Raw genomic sequence first — 21,479 nt, 5'->3', positions numbered from 1 at the left:
TTCCGCGCAAACCAGGTACTTCCAACAACCATTTCGTGTGACCCTGCTAATTGAATAATCTGCAGTCCGTTATCATATGTATTTTCGTATAAGCTATGGGAGCCAACGTATCGCCTGAATACGGGCTCGTTCCTTACTTGGCTCTTAAAATCCCCAAGTATGATTTTGATATCATATCTGGGACAGGCTTCGAGGGTTCGTTCTACTGCCTCGTAGAAGGTATCCTTCTCCGACTCTGCAGTCTCCTCTGCATAATATATGGTGTAGCGGCTCTTCTGCAGGAAACCGGTCCCTGTGCAACGAATCTCTTGTAACGCTGTTACATCAGGCCTATATTGGGACAGGGTATCGACTCGCTGGTTATCAGCTTCATTTCTGTACAGGGAGCGCACGTTCCATGAGAAAATGCGCAAATCATTATGCCGTTGTCGTTGCCGGATTCGCCGTTGTATAATCCGTCCAGTCCGAGGCTCCTGTTGTGGCTTCGTAACAAATTGTTTTCCGTGTAGGGTTTTCAGCCCTACCCAACCCCCAACCTGGAGGACCAGTGGGTACAATTTGTCCCGTTTTTAGGCGTCCTACCTAACATCCATGAATATGGGAAAATGAAAGAAACTATAACTATCAAATCCGAGTTCGAATCAATTGAATGCCCACAAAATAAAAGGAAATGCATTTACAAGAGACTTTTTAGTTTATGGTCCTCTCACGATAAATTACCTTATAGGGGTAATCGGTTTAAAATTGGGGAATGTGGTAATAAAATAATTCAGAATTTTGAAATCTTATCTGGCCTTAATTAAGCCTATTTTACAATAATTTAAAAAAACAATAAAATTTTTGCCTCACTCACGTAACGTTACCAAGTGGTCCCCCCATCTAGGTATTAATCACTCTTAATAACGCTTTGAATTTGCTACAGTTTTTTTAGACATATTTTTATTAATAGATCTCCCATTTAAAATGAAAGTACCACTAAGTTACCAAACTGTGAAGCTAGAGCGGTTAACATAAGATCGGAATGTGTACTGTTATTTGAAGCCTCAATCGTTTCATCTTTCCATGAACTAGCTTCTGGATTCTTCCATCGAATATATGAGACTTTTTGACATCATAGACAAATTTTTTTCAACCAATTCCTTGTAAGTTGTCAATTTGTACATGTGCATGTGGGTAACTGTAGATTCTAATATAGCTAATTATTTTTCAAAAGGCCACGCATGTTTTTGTACACACAATTGTATTCGTGAATCCAAACGGGTCTCTAAACTGACTTATACTTTTAAATATAGAGGGCTTCTTTGTGAGCCAGTTTAGATTCCCTTTGTGGAGCTGCTGCTGCCTATTGGCTAGAAGACGTACGTGGCAGTGGATAGGTCACACTTTAAGAAAGGGTGAAAATTCTATTGCTGTAATGCAATCCACTATCCCAGTGTGGTCAACGACTGGGCAGCTCTATAAACATGTGACGCAGAATAGTAGAGATGGCTTCTCGGGAAGCCTTCGAGGTAGGCGAATCACCTACAGCGAACAGGCACAATAGTGTGGATAACTGCAACCATGTAGATTGTGAAATTTAAATCCGGTTCAAACTGGTTGAAAGGCCTTTCGTCTGTAAATTTATATGCTTGCACTTTGGCGCTTTGACTCAGATCAGATCAGACAAGGGGTAGCCATTTATCAATGCCACTTAAATACTGCTGTTATTTATAAAACGGTGTATGAAGTTAACCTGATTGGCTGGAACTTAAATATTATCCGCCAATGTAAATGGGACCACTTGTGGTAAGCCAGTATTCATATAAGTGATACAAAAGTTGGTCAGACTCCAAATTAGAAGACTGCTCGAAACTGTATTAAGTTTACAACAATCTCTTTTTATGTGATTTATTATGCACTATGAGTACATCTAGATATTCAACTGTTGGTCAACCATTCGTAGGAGTCGTCGATATCAATGCCTGGCAACAACAATTTTTTTGTATGACCTCCGTGAATTGGTTTTTATTTCCACATGACGATCGTCTATTGGATTGAAATTACAGTTCAAAGGAGACAATTTATTATATGGAATCACGGTAGCCTGATGTCAACTCTCCACTTGTTAGCACTGATGAAGGGAACAAGTAGTTAACGAAATATCGGTATTTGCAAAATATAAATCAACTCTAGCGAATAGGAAAACAAGTTTCTATTATTTCAAATACCCTTATCCATCTATTGGCAGATCCTGAATCAATGTTACTCCATCGTATCACACCAAACGTATATAGAAAGACGGAAACAACAACTTCAGTTGTATCAGGCATTGCCATTTAGGGGAAGGCTTGCAAAAATGCATGTTATGGGAGTCACTCTGCCTCTTAATTGCAACGGCTGGGGTCGCTTCAAACACTTCTCCAGAAGTTTTCTGACTGAACCAAATGAGGTCACCTTCCCCACCTGTAATGGAGAGATTTTCATAAAATCACGGCGTAGTCTGCTCTTCACTGAAAGCTATCTTGAGAGTAAGGAATACGAATGGAGCATGTCGCTAGTTTCTGCTTCAGCATATTTTTATCGGCACATCATCGGAGATGTGTGGCCACAGGTCGTACGGAAGGTAGCGGTTAAAATCTCACTGGTGGCAGTGGGATTTGTGTCGTGATTTGACGTCGGATACCAGTCAACTCAGCTGTGGATGAGTAGCTGAGCCAAATCAGGGGAATAATCTCGGGCGAGCCCAATGTTGACAACGTTGCTTCCTACATGCTATCCTGTAGTGTACCGTCACGGTCTTGAAAGAAGTGCTCTAACACACTTCAATGCCCTGATCCAATTGGATTGTTGCGCCAACGATTATTATTAGTATATGATGTGAGAGCGCATACCTTTGTTATTCGCTACAAGATGTTGACTGTGAAGACGAATAACCATGGCAGCTACAAGATAGATTAAACTATGAATCTTTATCACAGTAATCTTGCTAGCAACCGATCATCCAAAATTCCGCTGAAGTAAATTTTAGTTTTGGGATCTTTTGCATAGCTTCTGGCAGAAATATACAAATATATACAACGAATGCAATCTAGAATACGGTCAATGCCTCATTATAAATTGGATCGACATTCCCATTTAGTAAGTTTCTACAGGCTCCTGGGTTCATAGAGTGCCTTATACGTGGAGTATTCGAGTTCCTGCTTTGGTTAGTCCGGTTTCACAAGGACCCCACATTGAGCTCAAGCGACACTATCTGCAAAATTTGTGGTATAACTTGTAGAACAGCTCAATTATTTATCTCTATCACCCGGCTTTTATTGACAATGTTTTGTTCGGGTCATGACATGAAATGTTGTGCCTCCGCATGCATGGTAAAGTACCCTCACTTCTTTTCTGACAATAACGACAGGAAACATGTCGGCAGCGACCATCATCCTAAGAACTAGCTTCCAGACGACCATATGCCCACAGATTTTTTACCTTAAGTGTTGTTCTTTCTGCGGTTAATTACCATGACCGCTTAGAGCAGACTCGCTAAATATCAGGATCACCTATGTCAGCCGATTCGACTCTAATTCGGTTGAAGTTGGTGGAGTTGAATAACATTTCTTTTCCACTCAAATGTCTGTCCTTCCTAAGTTCCGTGTAGTACAATATCTTCAGGAAAATTTTGATTTCCTTGTCATCAGTTTTATTCACAAATCCTTGATTCGTAAAGTTGCGAGCACCGGTATATGTTTAGTTTTTGGTACATTGTGCAATAATATCACTTATTTTTCGATTTCTAATGAAATATTAGAAACAATGTTCCTGTCACTGGAGGTATTAGTGATTAACTTCATATTTAAAGGTATGCAAGGCAAATTGTGTTTCTCATACATTAAAAATATTAGGTGAAGACAATTTTACGGTTTTTTACCAGAGCAAATCTCGGGCGGTGCCTAACCTCTGCCCTTGGAGCAGCGTGACCGAAGCGGCTCGCATATGTTAAATGCTTCTTTATTTAATTCGCAGAACACGACATGACTGCGAATTATATTGAGCTTAAATCCACCTATACTTTTGGCCAAAGCTTGACTCGAGCTGAACATATTTTCTTTAATGATTGAGAGGTCCTAAGTTCGCATCTACTTAATGTCGGAGCGGAGGCAGCACGATGACGATATGCCTTTGCCCTGGTAAGGAAGCGTAAAGCCGTCTTCGCCTAATATTTTTGAAGTTTGGGTGCGAATCCCTAGAGGGACTAAGCTGCTCCCCATTTGGTCCGGTCCGATATCAAGTGGATGCGGACTTAGGACCCCTCAATCCTTAAACAAAATATCTTTTCCATCACCCATTGAATCTCCTACTATCTCAATTGGAACATCGATAGTTATTACGGTTGAGTGTAAATTTCCACTCCTTTGAAGCAACGTAACTTTTTGAGGAAAGGCTGACAGCCACGAGCTTTTTGGGGGAGTCAAAGGAAAGGTCTTGCTGTTCCTCCCGCCTACCGTACTTACTATTTCTTCCCTTCAGGTGTTGGACTTTCAAACTAAACTTTGCCATGCTGGTATCATAATAGTTTTATTTTGGCGTACAATAACTTTTCAAGGAGGGTGGCGGTCAAACTGGTTTTTCAGTAGGGTTGGATAGAAAGGACCTTCGCTCCGCGCTACCATTATGACATGCAAATAGCCTCATTTCGGGGAGTCATAACTTTTCGAAGAGGTTACCTCCACAATTTTTTAACGAGATTAGAGAGTGGCGACCTTACTCTTCCGCTACATATCCTTCCTATCCCCTCCTCTCCTAAGGTGGAGTTGGCAATTCTAGCTTTACCATCAAAGGAGCCTTGTTTGAAGCGCCACAAGTTTTTCATAGGAGAGACCGATAGAGTTTTCCTCGAACTTCCGCGCTTTCCATAACTCTCCGCCGGAAAATTTCACCAGCGAGTACTGTGATAGGGGCGACGCACTGAAACACTATTCACAGCAACCAACTAGAATGATTGTCTACAGATCAAACAAGAATGAACGTAATAGAGAATAGAAAACAACGTACGTTACTATCATCCAATGTAACCAGCAAAGTGAAACACTACTTCTACTAGAGGAGTGGAGCATCGCCCTTTTTTCATCATCATCATCGTCATCAACGGCGCAACAATCGGTATCCGGTCTAGGTCTGCCTTAATAAGGAACTCGAGACACCCCGGTTTTGCGCTAAGGTCCACCAATTCGATATCCCTTTTATGAATTCTTGAAGAACCGAGCATTACAATTGTGTAGATTTATCCTCTTCTTCGTCTAGGACGATAATCCTGTTGTTAGTTGAATCAAAAGATTTTCCATTTAGAACCCGAAAGTTGGGCTTAAACTCATCCATTCCCACAGTCCTGATCACGCTTCCTAATTTATTCACCCTTAAAGTTGAAACGCAAAACGCAGAGTGGGTCAGAAAAACATTTATCAACTTCTTTCATTTGCCACTAAACGTGATTATTGTTTATTTGACGTAAAAAACGTTCGTTTTCCCCCCTTCATCTTACTTTACTCGGTTTTAGTTTCGTGTCAATCACTTTGCAGGCTTGGTCGGTTTCATAGTTCAAATAACTTTCCATTCCCAGCATTCCTTTTACGTTCGAAAGTTCAGGGTTCAATCCCCGATCATATAATGACATTATCGTTATGCACTTCACCAGTTCCATAAATACTTCATCGTCTATCAGCTTAAAAACAACGACCATTCCACACTCAATGTATATTGTGTCCTTTCTCAAAAGGAAATTAACAATCGAATCGAAAATACTTCACCGATTCAATATTAATTAAGGTTCACGAGGAAAATCCGTGTATGGAGGGTGCGGTTTTGCCTCGTCGTGTGTTGTTCACTGCATAATTCAACGATGATGGTTACTGGAAATAACCACCATAGGTAATGGTCACTAACACGCAATGTCCTTTATGGAGAGAAAAGGAAAGACTAGAGAAAGACGAGGAGGAAAAAGGCTTTACAGCAACAACGAGCTGACCACTATTTTTCATTTAAGCAATTTTTCTAACTGCGTTCAGTCACCCCCTAAGGAGAGACTCGTCCACTCAGCTGGGCTTTAGCTGAACATCGCGTTTTTAAATTCTATCTGAGCAAGGACAAAAACAGAGTATCCTGGCATGAAACTTTATATACTTAAGTGTCGGAACTGCTCTTCTGTGGATTTCAAATAGAGTGCGTGGAAACATGTGTGATAGGGACATGAAACGAATTCCATTGTGTTCTGATAGTACGTGAATTAATTAGGATATGTGTTCTAAATTTGGCATAGTTAGAGGGTGAGATGTTGTGAATGGAGACTGAAAAGTCGGAATACCGCATACTGTGCACCAAATACGAATACAGCCGAATGTCTGATTTAAGTTGTTGGGAAGTAATTCAAGTGCAATTAAAACAATTTGCCAACATGCGGGAGGTCGGTATTGATTCAGTGCTAAGTGCCAGCAAATAGGTCTATCTCGGTGTGATCAACGTTGCTGGAATGATCTTATTACAGCATGATTGCCTTGAAAATCAATAAATGCTTCCGAGCCCCTATTTGAGGGGATGATGTCATATTTGACTACTAAGTGATTGTCCTTGAATGCTTGTATATTGAACAAAATGAGGATTCCAGCTTTTATAAAGCGACGAGGTATGAAATTTGATAGAAGTATATTCGCTTCTGATAAGTATTGCTTGGAGTTTACGTTGGTGATTTCATTGATGAAAAAGGATCTATTTAAACATTTGAAACTTTATGTGGAGTTACGCTTTCTTCAATCCTAAATAACACGTTCATGGAAAAATTTTCATTTTGAAGGGATTTTCTCTAAATTATTCTGATTTTCAACTTCTAGCCAGATCATTTGGTTGCTATCTCACTAGTGTAATTCTAAGCAAACACATTTAATGTCTTATATAAAAAATAGATGAAACCATAAAATGTTCCTTGTAAAGTTGTCCTTATGAAAAAGACTATTGTGGCTGCATTTTTTAGGGGTGTGTAATGCAGGAGAATATTGGTGGAGAACGCATCTCTTTTCATTAGGTGTTACCTGTTCATTCTTTTGAAGAGTGCAGAGAATCCACACAGTGTTTTTCTTCTTATTGCTAATTCTCTCCTATTTATATTTCAATGAGGATGTGGTTCAGTTGAATTTCCATGCATACTTAATTTTCAGCAAGCAATATGTGTACAACTACAGCAGCAAGACGAGCACAAAGCTAGATAAAAGCAACCATGACGATTGTGGTTCAAACCCGGGACAACTGTCGGGCCGTCAAATTTAAGCTCATTTCTGATAAAGGACGAGAAATGTCAGATGTTAGCGAGAGAACTTTCCCTAAATCAATATAAATATATGTAAAATATTATTAGCTTCTCTGAATGTGTAAATAACCACCAGTAAGGTTTTGCTGAAAACATTAATAAACGTTTTAATATGGAACAGCCTACTGGAAAGTTTAGTGGAAATCCCATTATTATTAATAAAGTTGCGGTGGGTCAAAGTTGCCCCAATTGCATCAAACTGGTACTTCCTAAGAGATAAAATGTCACACATCAAATTGAAGATTGGGTACGTTCAACGTATATGCACTAGGAACTATTTTTAAATGAAACCATCGTATACCCAAGAGATCAAAAAAACTTTCATACCTGAAGCGCCGAGATTCCGGTGTCCCAATTTGTTTTGTTTGTAACGGGAGTACTTCCTTGACTCTGAACAAGCCCCAATCTATGACAAGCCAATATTGACGGTGCATTTTTACGTATTTCCTGATTTTTACGTATTTCCTAAGGTTGCAAGGTGTCTGCGCATAGGAGTTGTATTGAGTGGCTACTTTTTATTCTAGAACTCTAACCTCGGTTTGCAGACTTAATATCTTCTTGATTTCAATGCACATGTAATGGGCGTAGATGTAGCAGGTGACCAAAATTACCAGACAGGAGACAAGCAGACCTGTTTTCAAAAATACAAAAATGTACCGTACAAGTCCCCCGCATTATAAAATGTCACTTCGAGGATATTGTGACAAGTTTTTACAAACGCAGTTGACACAAATTTCAGAAACAGAAAAACAAAGAAAAAATTTCGTGGACCACGTAAAACGATCGAGGACAGATCACATCCTCGTGCGATGTCTGTTCCCTATCCCTGCCTAAGCATCGTCTGGCCGTTAATGATTCCCCTGTTGTGTGAGACTTACGGGCAATTAGGAAGAGTAGAGAAGAAATGTTTTCAAGTTAACGAAGTGTAGCTAAATGAATTCGTTGCTGATATTTTTGTTAAAATCCATTGATTCGAGACATAAAAAATCAAATACAACTAAACAAAGGCAACAACAAAAAGAGGCGTGAAAACTGTTAAAGTTACTAATAAAGTAATAATAAACTAGAAATTAGATTAAAATGGGGGGGGGGATGACAGATGCAATCCTTGAGGAGAGAAGTTACTTGAATTCCACATTTTAGCTGAAATAATTAACCTATTGTACGAGGGTGTATTAAATATAAACGAGACTAATTCTTTAAAAATTATTTTATTTATTATAATCTATTTACATGAGTGTTTTCTTTTCCTACATACTCCCCTGCCAAAGAAATGCATTTTTCCAACCTAATTTGGAGTTTTGAATCCTGTCGTCATAAAATTACCTTGGATGTTATTGAAGTCACTGGTTTTTGCATCCTCGCTAAATCGCTTGCCTTCAAGCGCCTCGTTTAGAGGCCAAAAAGATGGGAATCGGAGAGAGAAGTCCGGACTGCAGAGAAGACGTTCTATAATTTCCCAGCCAAGGAGTCAAATTTTTGTTTCGTTACGTTGGCTACGGGAGGCCTCGCCGTGTCATGGAGAAGAATTACGCTTCAGACAGATTTTGGTTTCGTTTTCAGGCGAAATGCCAATTCCACGGCATCCTTTCCGATAAAAAAAGTTTCCATTCCTGCTGACAATCGCACCTTGGGCTTTACGGGCAAACTCTCACCGCTGTTCCTCCATTCAGACCTTAAAAAATAGTTAGTTGAGTCAATGACTCTTATTTCATCAGGTCCGCAGAGAGAAAATTCGGGATCGGGCGAAAATTGGGTGGAAAACGAGGCCCGAGATAAAAATTATTTGGTCGGGGATGATATGTACGTGTCCCTCCCCTATTTCCCATTGATTTAATGGCCTCGTTATGAAAAAAAAATTCACAAAAAATCTCCAGCTCCAGAAATGTGAAAACAACAACAAAAAATGTTAATGATCGCTTTCCGAAAGAAATTGCTATAATATGCTATAATATAATATGTATATGCCTCTAGCATGTCCAATTTAGTACTTCGGGTTGTACATAAATGTACACAGTAAAGACAAATTTGAGCTACTGTAACTTTGTTGCTAATAGTATGATTTTGATCAAACTTGGTGATATAATACTTCCTATTATATTTTATACTACTACCAACTTTTATAACTTTGGGATAAACTTAAGGGGGGTTTTACTCAATTTTCCCAAAAATATGGTTATACACTATTATTAACTTAATTTGAACAGATAACGATATGGAGAGTATTTTGTGGCCTCGGCACTGTGTAGTTTGGCAACAGATTGGACCAGTCAGAAAAGGGTCGTTGGACTTATAGGTTGATACCTTCCATCAGGGAGTGGCTGGAGAGAAAGCATAAGGAGATCAATTATAATCTCACCCAGTTTCTCACCGACCATAGAGGATACCGTCAATATCTGTACAGGTTTAAATTGGACACCTCACCTAATTGTCCAAACTGGACGGGGTCCCAGAAGACCCAGCGCACGTATTCTTCCAATGTCCTAGGTTCGTGGGAGAAAGGTGGAACCTAGAGGAAACTCTAGCCTATGACTCGATATCACATGTCTGAGTGAGTAGTGTCTAGTTGCTCATAGAAAGCATCCTTCTATTGTTACGCAGTAGGATCACAATCTTGCAGTTAAAATTCTCCTAGAAATCATGAGTTGTGAGAGCGTACTTTATAGTAGCTACCAACAACAGTCCTGTGTTACATTGGATTCCGATCGGTTACCGCTGGTCTTTACAGCGTGCAAAAATGCAGTCCCACAATAGGGAAAGTTGCACTTTCCAGTATCCGGCCATCTCAGTTCCCTTAAACTCATAACGTCCAGTTATATCGCATAAATTCTCGGTGAAGTTAATGAGAATGAGTCCCCAGAGTGACTATCAATACCTTTGTAGAGAATTGTGTGCACACTCCACAAACCAGCCATTACATCGTTTTGGAATGTTAAACGTCGAAGCCATGGGGGTAGTCCCTATTCGACCCGTTGTTAACGTTTCAGTAGCAATAGAATTCGAAATTTGCAAGTTGATAGCCTACAAATTTGAAAAGAAAAAGGTATCTTATTTACGACAACGACAACTACAGCGTTTTCTAAGTTTTAGTTAATGTCAACTCCCTTTCTCCTCTGAACTTTGTTTGGCCAAACTATTTTTCCGTAATCAATTCACTGTAGTAAACTTCCTAGTATCGTCACTTCTAATTAACGCTTCCTTGACATGTGATTTTTAGAAGCGGGTCGGAATGCTTTGATGCATAAAGGAACGCTATCTTTTATGTGGAGAAATAATTAAAGAACTTACTGAAGTCATCTTTAAGCTGTTTTGTTCATTTCGTTTTTACTTACATTTTCTAGTTGTATGTGTTTTCCATTTAAGGAGTTACTCTGGTGTTAATTTTGTTTTTCGAAATTTTTTATATATTTTGATAGATACTACATTTAATAATAATAATATAAAATATTACGTTGATATCTACTTTTGTTTTAATTCTATAAGCGAATTTCAGAGTAGAAACCAGTAATGAACGCTTTTTAAAAAAAATACGACTTTTTGGTATGCGGGTTAGCACAATGAAAAATCGAAAACAATTTCAATTTTCAATTAAGAAACAAGCCGAGAAACCGGAAGCTTGACGCTTCAGGTATAAAAGGTTTTGTGTTTCCCTGTGTGAGGAGCATAACGTAGTTCTCCATTGGCTTATAGCATTGACCCGAGATATTGAAATCCCTCAGTTCTGGGCAGATTACTGCCATTGCCAGAACTGAGCGATTTAAATATCTCGAAGGGCAGGTTACTGCCATTGCCAGAACTCACCGATTTAAATATCTCGAGTCAATGCTATCAGCCAATGGAAAACTGCGTAATGAAATTGTTTCACGCATTAATGCAACCTGGATGAAGTGGCATTCCGCAACTGGTGTTCTTTGTGATCGACGTATCAGTGCACGTCCCAAGTATAAAATTTACTGCAATGTCGTCCGCCTGCCGCTCTCTTTAGTTCTGAATGTTGGCCGACTATAAAGGACAATGAACGGCGTCTTGCGGTAATGGGGACGAAGATGTTGCATTGCACTGGTGGCGTGACATGTTTTGATTACGTCTGAAGTGAGAATATCCGCGATCGATATGGATTTGCATCGATCGTGGAAAAGCTGCAAGAGAGGCGTTTACCGATGGTGTGGTCACGTAATTCACGCTAACGATAATTCAACAACCAGTATTGGTCAGAACATCGAAAGCAGTGGTAAGCAATCAAAAAACCGGCCAAAAAAATGGTGGCTTGATACGCTGGATGACGATTTAAAGGTCTCGAGATTACATCCTGATCAGGCATTTGATAAAGTAAAATGGCGGAACCGATCACCACGAGCCGACCCCGCTTGTGAACTGCAGGCTGAACAAAAAGAAAAGGATGTGAAGAGCGACGAGTGCACGACAGCTCCCTGTAATATAGCGAAAAATTCCATTGCCCTCTATTCTCTAGCAAGCGATTTAAATAAATCATTTGATGGAAAGCCCTGTCATGTCAACATCATACGCTTCACGCTCTGAGTTTAATATTATTAGCAAATGCCAACAATTTAACCAACATCAAATATAAAAATGGGCTAGGGAGAATTAGATTCTTTTCGAATGGAATTTTAATATTTCACTCGAATTTCAATTATTCTCGTTAATTATGACGTCAGCATCTTATTTGTATGGCTTAGGATGCTGTTAATTAGCACGAAATTGATAAGTTTGAACTTCTATAACTTTGACACTAATAGTTGGATTTTCATGGAACTTGGCATGTGTATGCACGAGGCTGTCCTCTATGTCGGTGGAAAATTTAGTACACTTAGGATGAACTTAAGGGGAGATTTTTAGTCAATATCTAAAAGTTGATAATATACTATTAGTAAATTTTTTGAGCAGATACCAGAATGGGACATCTCTCGAAGATTAGATTTCACATAAGTGTTTTACACAAAACCTTAAAAAGGGCTGCAGATAAGTAGATTCTTCATAAATGCGACTTTAATATTTCACGCGAATGTCAATTATTCCGGGTAATTATGACGTCAGCATCTGATTTGCATGGCTTTGGAAGCAGTAAATTCGCGCGAAATTGCTAAGTTTGAACTGCTATAACTTTGGCGTTAATTGCCAGATTTCCACGAAATTTAGCACGTATATACGAAATATTGTCCTCTATGCTGGTACAAAATTCGGAAGTCCTCAGATGAATTTAAGGGGGATTTTTAAGTAAATTTGTAAAAAGTAGTAATATACTGTTAGTAAGTTTATTTGAGGAGATGCTGACATATTGGAATGGGACACATTTTGAGGCCTAGATTTCATCTAGGCGCACCACCCTGATTTTTTTCGGATTTTTAGGTTGGGTAGTTTCCGAAAATGAGTCCGTGCATTTTGACTCCTTACTCACGCACTTTGCAATTTATTCCAAAACTAATGTCAGTTTCAGAAAGTACAAATCGAGACCTTTCATTTGATACCCTACACAACTATATCTAGCGTAAAAAAATTTTGAAGCCCCCCTTTGCATGTATGGGGAGCCCCCCTTTAAACTCAAGCTAAATTTATGTCACTCGCTGTATGCTTGAGATTTCATAGCTCCCACCTGTCCACCAAATTTTGTTCGGATCGGTTTAGCCGTTTTGGAGAAAAGTACGTGTGACAGACAGACAGACATTGAATCGATTTTAATACGGTTTCGTTTTACACAAAACCTTAAAAAATGACAAAAATCGAATATGCTATGGTCAAAGGACTTACAAAAATTCAAAATTTATGGCCAAATAGTAGTAGATTTTCATTAAATTAAAGATATATTTTTGTTGAATTGGTTACTGGTTACTTTGAAATCTTAGGTACTATTCCGGGCGATTCACCCTCTTTGCGCTTCCACGTTGCAATGCTTAGATACTGAGGCCGCTATTTCTTTTCATTTTTTTGAAACCTTAATTTCAAGAACTTAATAAAGAAACTGGGTCTAAGTCGATGGCTGTGTGTATTACAACAGTTTGAAAATGGTACCCTATTTTACGCGTTTAGCACTAGAATAACCCCTTAATCATTCTCGGGATTCCCTGGACTTTCACTTCTCTGTTTTTCACATTTTTTTGTATAAAACTTTAAAAATGTTTTCAGTAATCAATGTTATGCTAAGTAGGCGCGTATTGTTGTCTGGTGATCTCAGGTAGGAAGATTTTACATCACATACAGGCTTTTAAGATTTTTCCAATTATTTCAGTTGCTGCGACTTCATATTAACCTGGCAGTAACTTTTTATAACCACTTTAGCAGCTCGTTAAAATCGGTTAATCTAGCATTTGCCGTTATTATATAATACATATAGCTAAGTTTTGCGTCACAGGGGTTTTGTGTCTCTCATACCTGTAAGTCACATGCCTCCATATGACACAAAACCAATATTGGAAATGATTCCATAAAATCATTAATTTTTATTTGATAGCAAAGCGGTCAGCTATAATAATAATCAAGTTAACAACTGAGTTAATGATGATCATAAAAAAGTACAAATTTTCACCGTTCAATTTGCAACAGTAAAAAATTCTAACGTCTAGAATATGATTTGGGTGAGGTCCATGACAGAGATTAGGAAGGGGCTGAAAGTGTGTTGTTGCAAAGATCTTGTGGCTGATATTTTCCCCGGTTGATTTACTCCTATTTGTCGCCGTTCCACGTTAGCGTCCTGTTGCAATATCGGGTTCTAGATATCGTGGACATGAGGGTCAACATTAGACTGCCTCCATATCAATGATATCTGATCAATTTGACGCAACAATTTATGGGATTATAAATTTGTCACAGTCAACTTAAATTGTGTAAGAACTGCAGGCCAACATGGAAACTGTTTATGCAAGCGGGGCCTCTTGAAACAGATTCAGTTCAAATTGAGTAAACAAAATCGAATGGTTCAATCGTTCTGATAACTTTCCAAGTGGTGCTCGTTCAGTTTTTGTTCTGATAAAGAACGTCGTTAACAGTGCAATTACGTCGATCAAAATTAGTAGTCATTTCCGTTGTGTGTAGTAGCTTTTCGTAGGTAAGTAGAAGCACATAAATCATATTGCGATATCTTTTTGTTGATTGCACCTTGGATTGGGTAGTAGCTGAAGCAAAGGTGTAATATAATTTCAAAAGCTAGTACGTACATATGCATGCACATGAATAGAGTTTCCCGGCACTATGTATGCGGAGTACGCATACAAAGTTTGTTGCAGTTAGTGAACTAGTGCGGATTGGAGTAAGGCTCTTCCCACTTAATTTGCTTGGCTTTGATAGCTACTAAGTGAACTTTCTAATTATAGTGGTTCATTCATTCTTTTATTTTGGTGCGTATTGCCCTATAGTATGTGGGTTGGTTTTCTGTTCCTTTTTCCTTTTTTGTCTAACGAAATTTCCTTACTTTTCAGATGATTTTTAGTGAGGATAATCAAAATAACTGCCCGTGAATACATACTTACTATACAGTCCCTTTTAATCGAATTAGGATTATTAAGAATTTTTACCGAATTTTGGTTTTGTGTCCTCAAAACCCTTGTATGGAAATTCAAATTGTTGCATCGTAAAAATTAATATATAGATGAGACTTTCTGCGTGGATATCAGCATTTGGTAGGACGACTCTTTAATTCAAAAACTACCCTTATTCTGTCTAGTATAATTTTAAAGCATCTAGCTACAACATCTTTTATTATATCATCTTTCCCATACATGTATTCGTATTATTTTTTTAAATCAGGGTGGGATTCGGAGAATTATAAACTTTCGATTTAAGATACCTCGAGACATTTTTTGGTTGAAACAATATGCTGATACCCAATAACGTTATTAAGGTGTTGTGTAAAACAAAACCTTATTAAAATCGGTTTACTGTCTATCCGTTTGTTTGTCACATGCACTTTTCTCGGAAACAGTAGCAGCGATTGACACCAAATTTGGTGCAAAGATGGGAACTGTGAACACTCCCGCATACAGGGAGTTACATGATTCTACGTCAAATTTAATTTCAACAAATATAGTCATGTGGGGTATCAAATGAAAGTTCTCGGTTAGTACTTCCCGAAACCGTTCCTAGTTATAACATTTATTGGAAAGGTGGGGAGTGGGGAGTGCGGAGGGTCGAAGGTGATCATTTATTTAACGAACCCATTCTCAGAAATTAACCAACCAACAAATCTGAAAAAAAACCAGGAGGCTGCGTGGTGCCTAGCTTTCGAAATACCTTCCACACCGATATCTGTTTAAATAAAGTTAATAATAGCATATAATTATATTTTTTAGTAATTGACTACAAAATCCCCGTAAGTTCGTCCAATCACGCAGAAATGTTGCCTATAATATAGAGCATGATTCTAGCAAGTGTGGTAAAATTGCGCTGTTATTAATAAAGTTATAATCGGTCGAAGTTGTGATTTCTGTGCAAAGTCAAGACTTGATGTCAGCATCACCCGAAAGTGGATATTGTCACATAAAATATGCATATATTACGTGTTAGATACTAATGGGACAAATGTCCGCGGAAATGTTTTTATAAAAGAAATGGACAAAACCTTTCATACCTAAAGTGTCCAGCAGACTTGTTATACTTTGGTAAGTAGTGGCAGATTCAAAACATCGCAGGTAAATTATGATAATAATTACAATGTCAAGGGAATTTGCACTGCGTCCTATAAGAACTTTTGTACCAGCATACCTATTAATTATAGTAAGTCCATCAAACCTATAAACGAAAGCCTAAGATCTACTTTTAAATATTCTCCCAGGGGAACTAGCCTACTTTGGACAGGCTCACGACACTCTCCCAGAACATGTATGAAGGCTTCATCGCTTTCACGAAAGAATCTACATTCTGCTTCCGTTGAGATCCCTAGTTTCTTCAGGTATTAGTTCCACCACTCGCTGTTGGCCGAATAGTATTGTTTTGCCTCCTGTAGTTCCTTTAGAAGTTGAGCAAGGCACGGCAAGGCAGATATACTAGTGTGTTTATCCATGGGTTCAAAGTACGTTTTTGTTGGACCAATGACCCTGTTTCCATTGCCTGTGTTTTGAGGGACCCGTCAGTGTTGTCAGCTGTTGTTTGGGCCGTGGGTCACTACTCAGTTTGCCCTTCTGCTCCATCGTACTTAAAATTTCTTGTCTGAAGTCTCATCGTAATGTTATCCCTTGCTATCAGTAATTCGAAATATCGCTTAGAAAGAATGTCAATCATCTTTCGATTTAGACAGCTCTCCGCCTCCAATATTATTAATATTTTGTTGGTCTATCCGTGGCCTTTATTACCGCAGCTTTAATTTGTGTTATATTCTGTATTAACTTCGCACATTTTTCTGCGCATGTGGCGTTCTATTCTTGAATGAGAATGCTTTAAGTCTTGTTTTAGATGTAGTTCTATGCTTCCTTAAATTGTGCTACCAAAGATGTTCGATGGTGATCAAATCTGGGAGCTGGGCCAGCTTCAGTGAATGTTATTCTCTCTAAATCAACGCCAGGTGTGCTGATTTGTGATGGGAAGCGTCCTGCACCAGGTGCTAATAGCTTGCAATCCAGTTTGTTGACATGTATGCCAGGAATTATGCGTCAGAACCTTAGTGTAGTTGAATAAGACTTTCTCCACTGTTTTAAGTACAAACCTTATTAGGAAAAATTTGTCTGAAAAATTTAGGGTAATTTGCGACCGATTAGAAAGATCTTAAGATTATTTCTAGCCCCCTCTGAAGTAGTTCTGGAAAAATGCCATCCACCCCAGGTGATTTCAGCCTTATATAAGGGTTTCTGTTGCGATTTCTTGCTATTTTTATTACTTCAGAGTTGCTCTCAATGTTGAATCTTATTGTTCTGTGATCGAACATAGGACACCATCCCATTCTTGACCAGGCCGTTCATAAGAGGATTTCCTAGAATTATGTACGGCTAGAGTATTTCCTAGAATTATGTCTAGTACCGCTAGCGTGTTCCCTACATTATATGTTTCTAACCTATTGCTGAGAGTAATTTCATGAAGGAAGGAAACTAATTCTCGGTATAGTTACCTCTGAAGTATGCTGATACCACAACTACCTCCCGAGTTCTCCCATTGTGGACAGCATCGATGTCCCCATTCAAGTATTTTGAAATACATTAGTATGACTTAAATTTGTGTTAAGAACCATTCTGATTCTTGACTTTCTCGGAAGACGCACCTCAAATTACCTGCATACTTTCCACCCCGATACGACTAGGGTTCGTAAGTCGCGACTATTCGAATCTTAACCTGCAATTACTGGAGGTGCAGCTTTTGCAGGGTGGAGATTTACCTAGGCTGTTTTAGTTCTGGCTATTGGCTGTATTAATGCTTTAAGCACTTCGCCGATGTCAGAGTGCCGTCCTCATCCTCGGACATGACACTTCCGTATATATCGCTGTCTGCCTTTAGCTCTAGAAGAGTACAGGTTTATGTCATCCAGCTTTTTTTCCTTAAAGAGCATGCTTGATCCTGATGTGTCCTCCAAAGTACCTTTTCTCAGTTTCACCCTTTGTATCGTTAGCTCATTGAAATCTACATAATTTGATTCATATTTAACAAAGGCTTTCTGAAAAGCTACAACCCGGCCCTAAGGGCCGGTTCCGGGAAGCCTGGTTGGCGAATTACTATGTTTCTCTGAAAACAACCACTTACGGATGTTCCGTAAGTTTAGTAAATTAGTTAGTTAGGGTTGAGTCATTCTTTTATCCTTTCTCTCTCTCTTTGGAAAAATTAGGGATAGATTTAGGTCTATTGAAATAAAATCAATTCCATGTAGCAAAGGAGTAGTAATCGGTATGCGCATTGTCAGGCGTGACTGAGGGTATTCAACTCCAACTCCAGCAGTTTTGTCATGGTCACTTCGACGAAGTCTTCGAGCCTTGTCGTTCGAGATTATGGAAACCGATGGATTAATCTCGGTTGCTTAACTGCAAGACTCCGCATTATTTTGTCTAGTTGCTTGCAGCGAACATCTGCCGTGATCAAAGTAACAGGCTTCATGAAGCTATATTGGATGACACCTGAGCTAGACGACCAAACAGGGACTGTAAATTTGTTTTGGTGAATGTTCCGTTTCGGGAAACATTTTGTTTGTTCATTTTCGTCCAACAACTAGGATGAACGCGGTTGATTATCTTATATGATCCAGTCTTCTTCAAACACAGTAATTCGATTCAAAGACGGTTCATGTTGCTAATAAGAAGAGAAAGGCACACTTCGAGCGGGATCTACTTCCACGGTGACCTTCGGCGCAACATTATCCACTTGAATCTTAAGTAGGTCATGTGGCTCATTCGATAATCTTAGACCGCCAGGGACAAATTTTTTAAATCACGGGATTAGAAGTAGCCCCAAATGCGCATGGCTTCCAGTGTTACACTAAAGTTGTTATAAAAAATAAATATATAAATACTTTTAAAAACCAAATACGGTTCTGAAAAAGAAGACATATTTCTTTCAAGCAAAATATAATTTATGACTAAACGTTATGTTCTTGATTACGTTTCGAACAGTTATTCCGTTCATGGGAAATGGCCTAATACCAGTATCAACTTGCTTCGAGTTATATTGGGATAGAAATTTTTTGGGACCTTTGAATATTCAAAGGCATTGTGATGATGGTATTTTGAGGCCTACGCCACATATAAGAACTTCATCATGATTTTTTTGTGCAGCGTTAGCAAAGCTGATCTTGAGCAAGATGCTCAAAACTGGAATGTTTGCTTCGGTTTCAGATTGAATCTAAATAAAACAGAGTTTTCGTCGGCCGATCGCGAATGAATATTTAAATATCTCGGATCAATGTTGTCAGCCAAAGATGAACTGCGTTATGAAACTGCTTCTCGCATCAGCGCAACTCAGATGAAGTAGCGTTTCAAACGATTGAAATGGAAAATTTACGGGGGTGTTGTCCGTCCTGTCGACTACAAAATACAATGAATAGCGTGTCGCAGTAATGGAGACAAAGATGGATCAGTGCGTAGCACGCCTTGATCACAGCTGAAATGAGGATATCTGAGGATGGGTTGCATTGATCATGACAAAATTGCGAGAGAATCGTCGCTGGTATGGCCACGTAATTCGCGCTAAGGAGAATTAACTTGCCAATATTGGTTTGAACATCGCAGTCGATAGGAAACGACCAAAAGGCGGACCGAAGCCACGTTGCTTTCATATGTTGAATGGTGATTTGAAAGTCTCGTGACTGCATTACCGAACAAATAGCAGCTGATCAAGATGGGGGACCCCGCTTCTGAACGGGACAAAAGCTAAACAAAGAGGAAAGAATGCAAGTGCTCCAATCCAGATTATGGTGGCGCAAAGATCCTGACCGGTACACTTGCATAACGAATCACCTCGGATACCTGACAATTATTGCAACCACGCCTACAATTCCTGCAATCGCTTTCGACAGATGACCAAACATGCCCCTTTGTTATTAGTCTAACTTTGAAGTTTGTTCTGAGGTGAGGTAGGTGGTGTAAACTGCTGAGAACAGTTTTTCGAAATGGGGGAGTGATGTAATTTCGGATGGTATAAGTTCACCATAGCTTGCAGTTGGCCCTCGGAGCTTAGAAATATTTTAGTGGAAGCCCTGTGTTTCCTTGTTGCAGCATTTTTAACTCTTCGTCAGCGGACTGGGATGATGTACGTTTGGCATCAATAGCTGATTCCAACTCCTTAACGCTTCATAATACGTCCGCGGTAACTTTGTCGGATACGTGTTGGATAACGGCGATAAACTGTCCGATATAATGTTATTATGGAAAGCGAAGGTTAGTCAGATGCATCGCAGAAAATGGTTAAAAGTACGTCAGATGTGCAAGCAGCGTTGCCAGTCCCAGTACCTTTTTCGCTGCGCTAGATATAAAGAGCTGGGTACTTGCTGATGCAAGTCCGACAGTTAAGTGTACAATGATCTTTGCACGGCTCTACTCTTAGGCACAACATGGAAGGATGCAGCTCACGGGCTATTTGGTGATCGTGATAGTTCTAGGTGGATCATGGTCTTGAATTTCTTTTTCGCGATGTTCCGCTTATCCGGAAGTAATCGTGTGGATTTTAAAGCAACTGGTAGCAGTGGCAGATTCAGGTTTACATGTGGAAGGAGGCATTTTTCACGTTGGTCCGAAATTGGTCACGAGATCGAAAAGCTGACTCTCTTCCATCTTATCAGTCACAACATGAAGTCTTCATCGACAGACATTTATGTACGTCATATAAAGCTCCGATAGCGTGTTTAAAATTATATAAGATATCACCCCACCCGTTTTGAAGAGGAGACATAAACTAATAAGATATAGCAGTCAATAAATCGGTAGACGTGTTACTTTTCGCCTTTCGATCATTGTTGACAAAAGCATTCCGCGTTCTAAGGCAAAGACAGATGGTAAGTTGGTTTTTAAAAGTATTGCTTGGTACAATGTGCACATACTGCATTACTATTTTCTCTGCAATCGCTACCATCTAAAACATGTGATACAAATGTTAATTTTAGGCCACTTATTTGTATAGAATGAAGATAATATTGCTTCACATTATTATCTTTCGATCTGAGACAAGGTGCTTACATTCCTTTCTTGATAAATGAACCGCTTACAACCGGTCGCACGCCAATAAAAAGAGATTGTTTGCCTAATGTGCAGCAGTGATTCCATTCATTTCAATCTTATCGAGAACAATAGAAAGTTGATAACGATATTGTTATTAACAGTAATCAAATATTGTATTATGATTGGGTTTTCCCCTAGATATTTTCCCATTTGTTGTGTTGCTACCATTCGACTTTTCCACTATTGTTGGGAATATGTTGTTGAAAGTTTTCCTTCATACTAAAACAAGACACTTGAAATATTGAACTTTAGAAGAATTTGCACTTTGATAAAGATCCCGCACAATATATGCGTCGATACCAGGTGATCGTGCACCTCAATAGCCTTTTCAGTGTGCGAGGGTCTTCTCCAAACCAAGTTTGGCTGCAGCAGAGGTTGAGGGGGTCATCCCGTGTGAAGGCCGTTTTTTTTGAAAAATTATTTTGAAGGACTGGATATAGACAGAAACGTGATTTTTTCACCATATGTTTATTGATATCTCTAGTATATGTGATAAATTGATAGCTTGATATCGTGCTAGT

General features: G+C 39.0%; 1 protein-coding gene across 5 annotated transcripts in view; it reads left to right on the top strand.

Annotated features, from left to right (window-relative positions):
- Positions 1 to 21,479, top strand: part of LOC119650762 (V-type proton ATPase 116 kDa subunit a1-like) — a 67,118-nt gene that overhangs the window by 32,316 nt on the left and 13,323 nt on the right. The window contains exon 1 of one of the 5 annotated variants that reach the window (XM_038053858.1): positions 6,601 to 6,646. The exons of 3 other annotated variants lie outside the window; for them this stretch is intronic. In XM_038053858.1, coding sequence (XP_037909786.1) covers positions 6,616 to 6,646 — 31 coding nt within the window. In that variant the 5' untranslated portion in view covers positions 6,601 to 6,615. Of the gene's footprint in view, positions 1 to 6,600; positions 6,647 to 20,712; positions 20,736 to 21,479 lie in introns of those variants that run through there. One more of the 5 variants, XM_038053862.1, reaches the window with a different exon arrangement.

The sequence above is a fragment of the Hermetia illucens genome, chromosome 3 (genome assembly GCF_905115235.1).
Source record: "Hermetia illucens chromosome 3, iHerIll2.2.curated.20191125, whole genome shotgun sequence".
NCBI lineage: Eukaryota > Metazoa > Arthropoda > Insecta > Diptera > Stratiomyidae > Hermetia > Hermetia illucens.
This window is presented reverse-complemented; position numbering and strand designations above follow the sequence as displayed.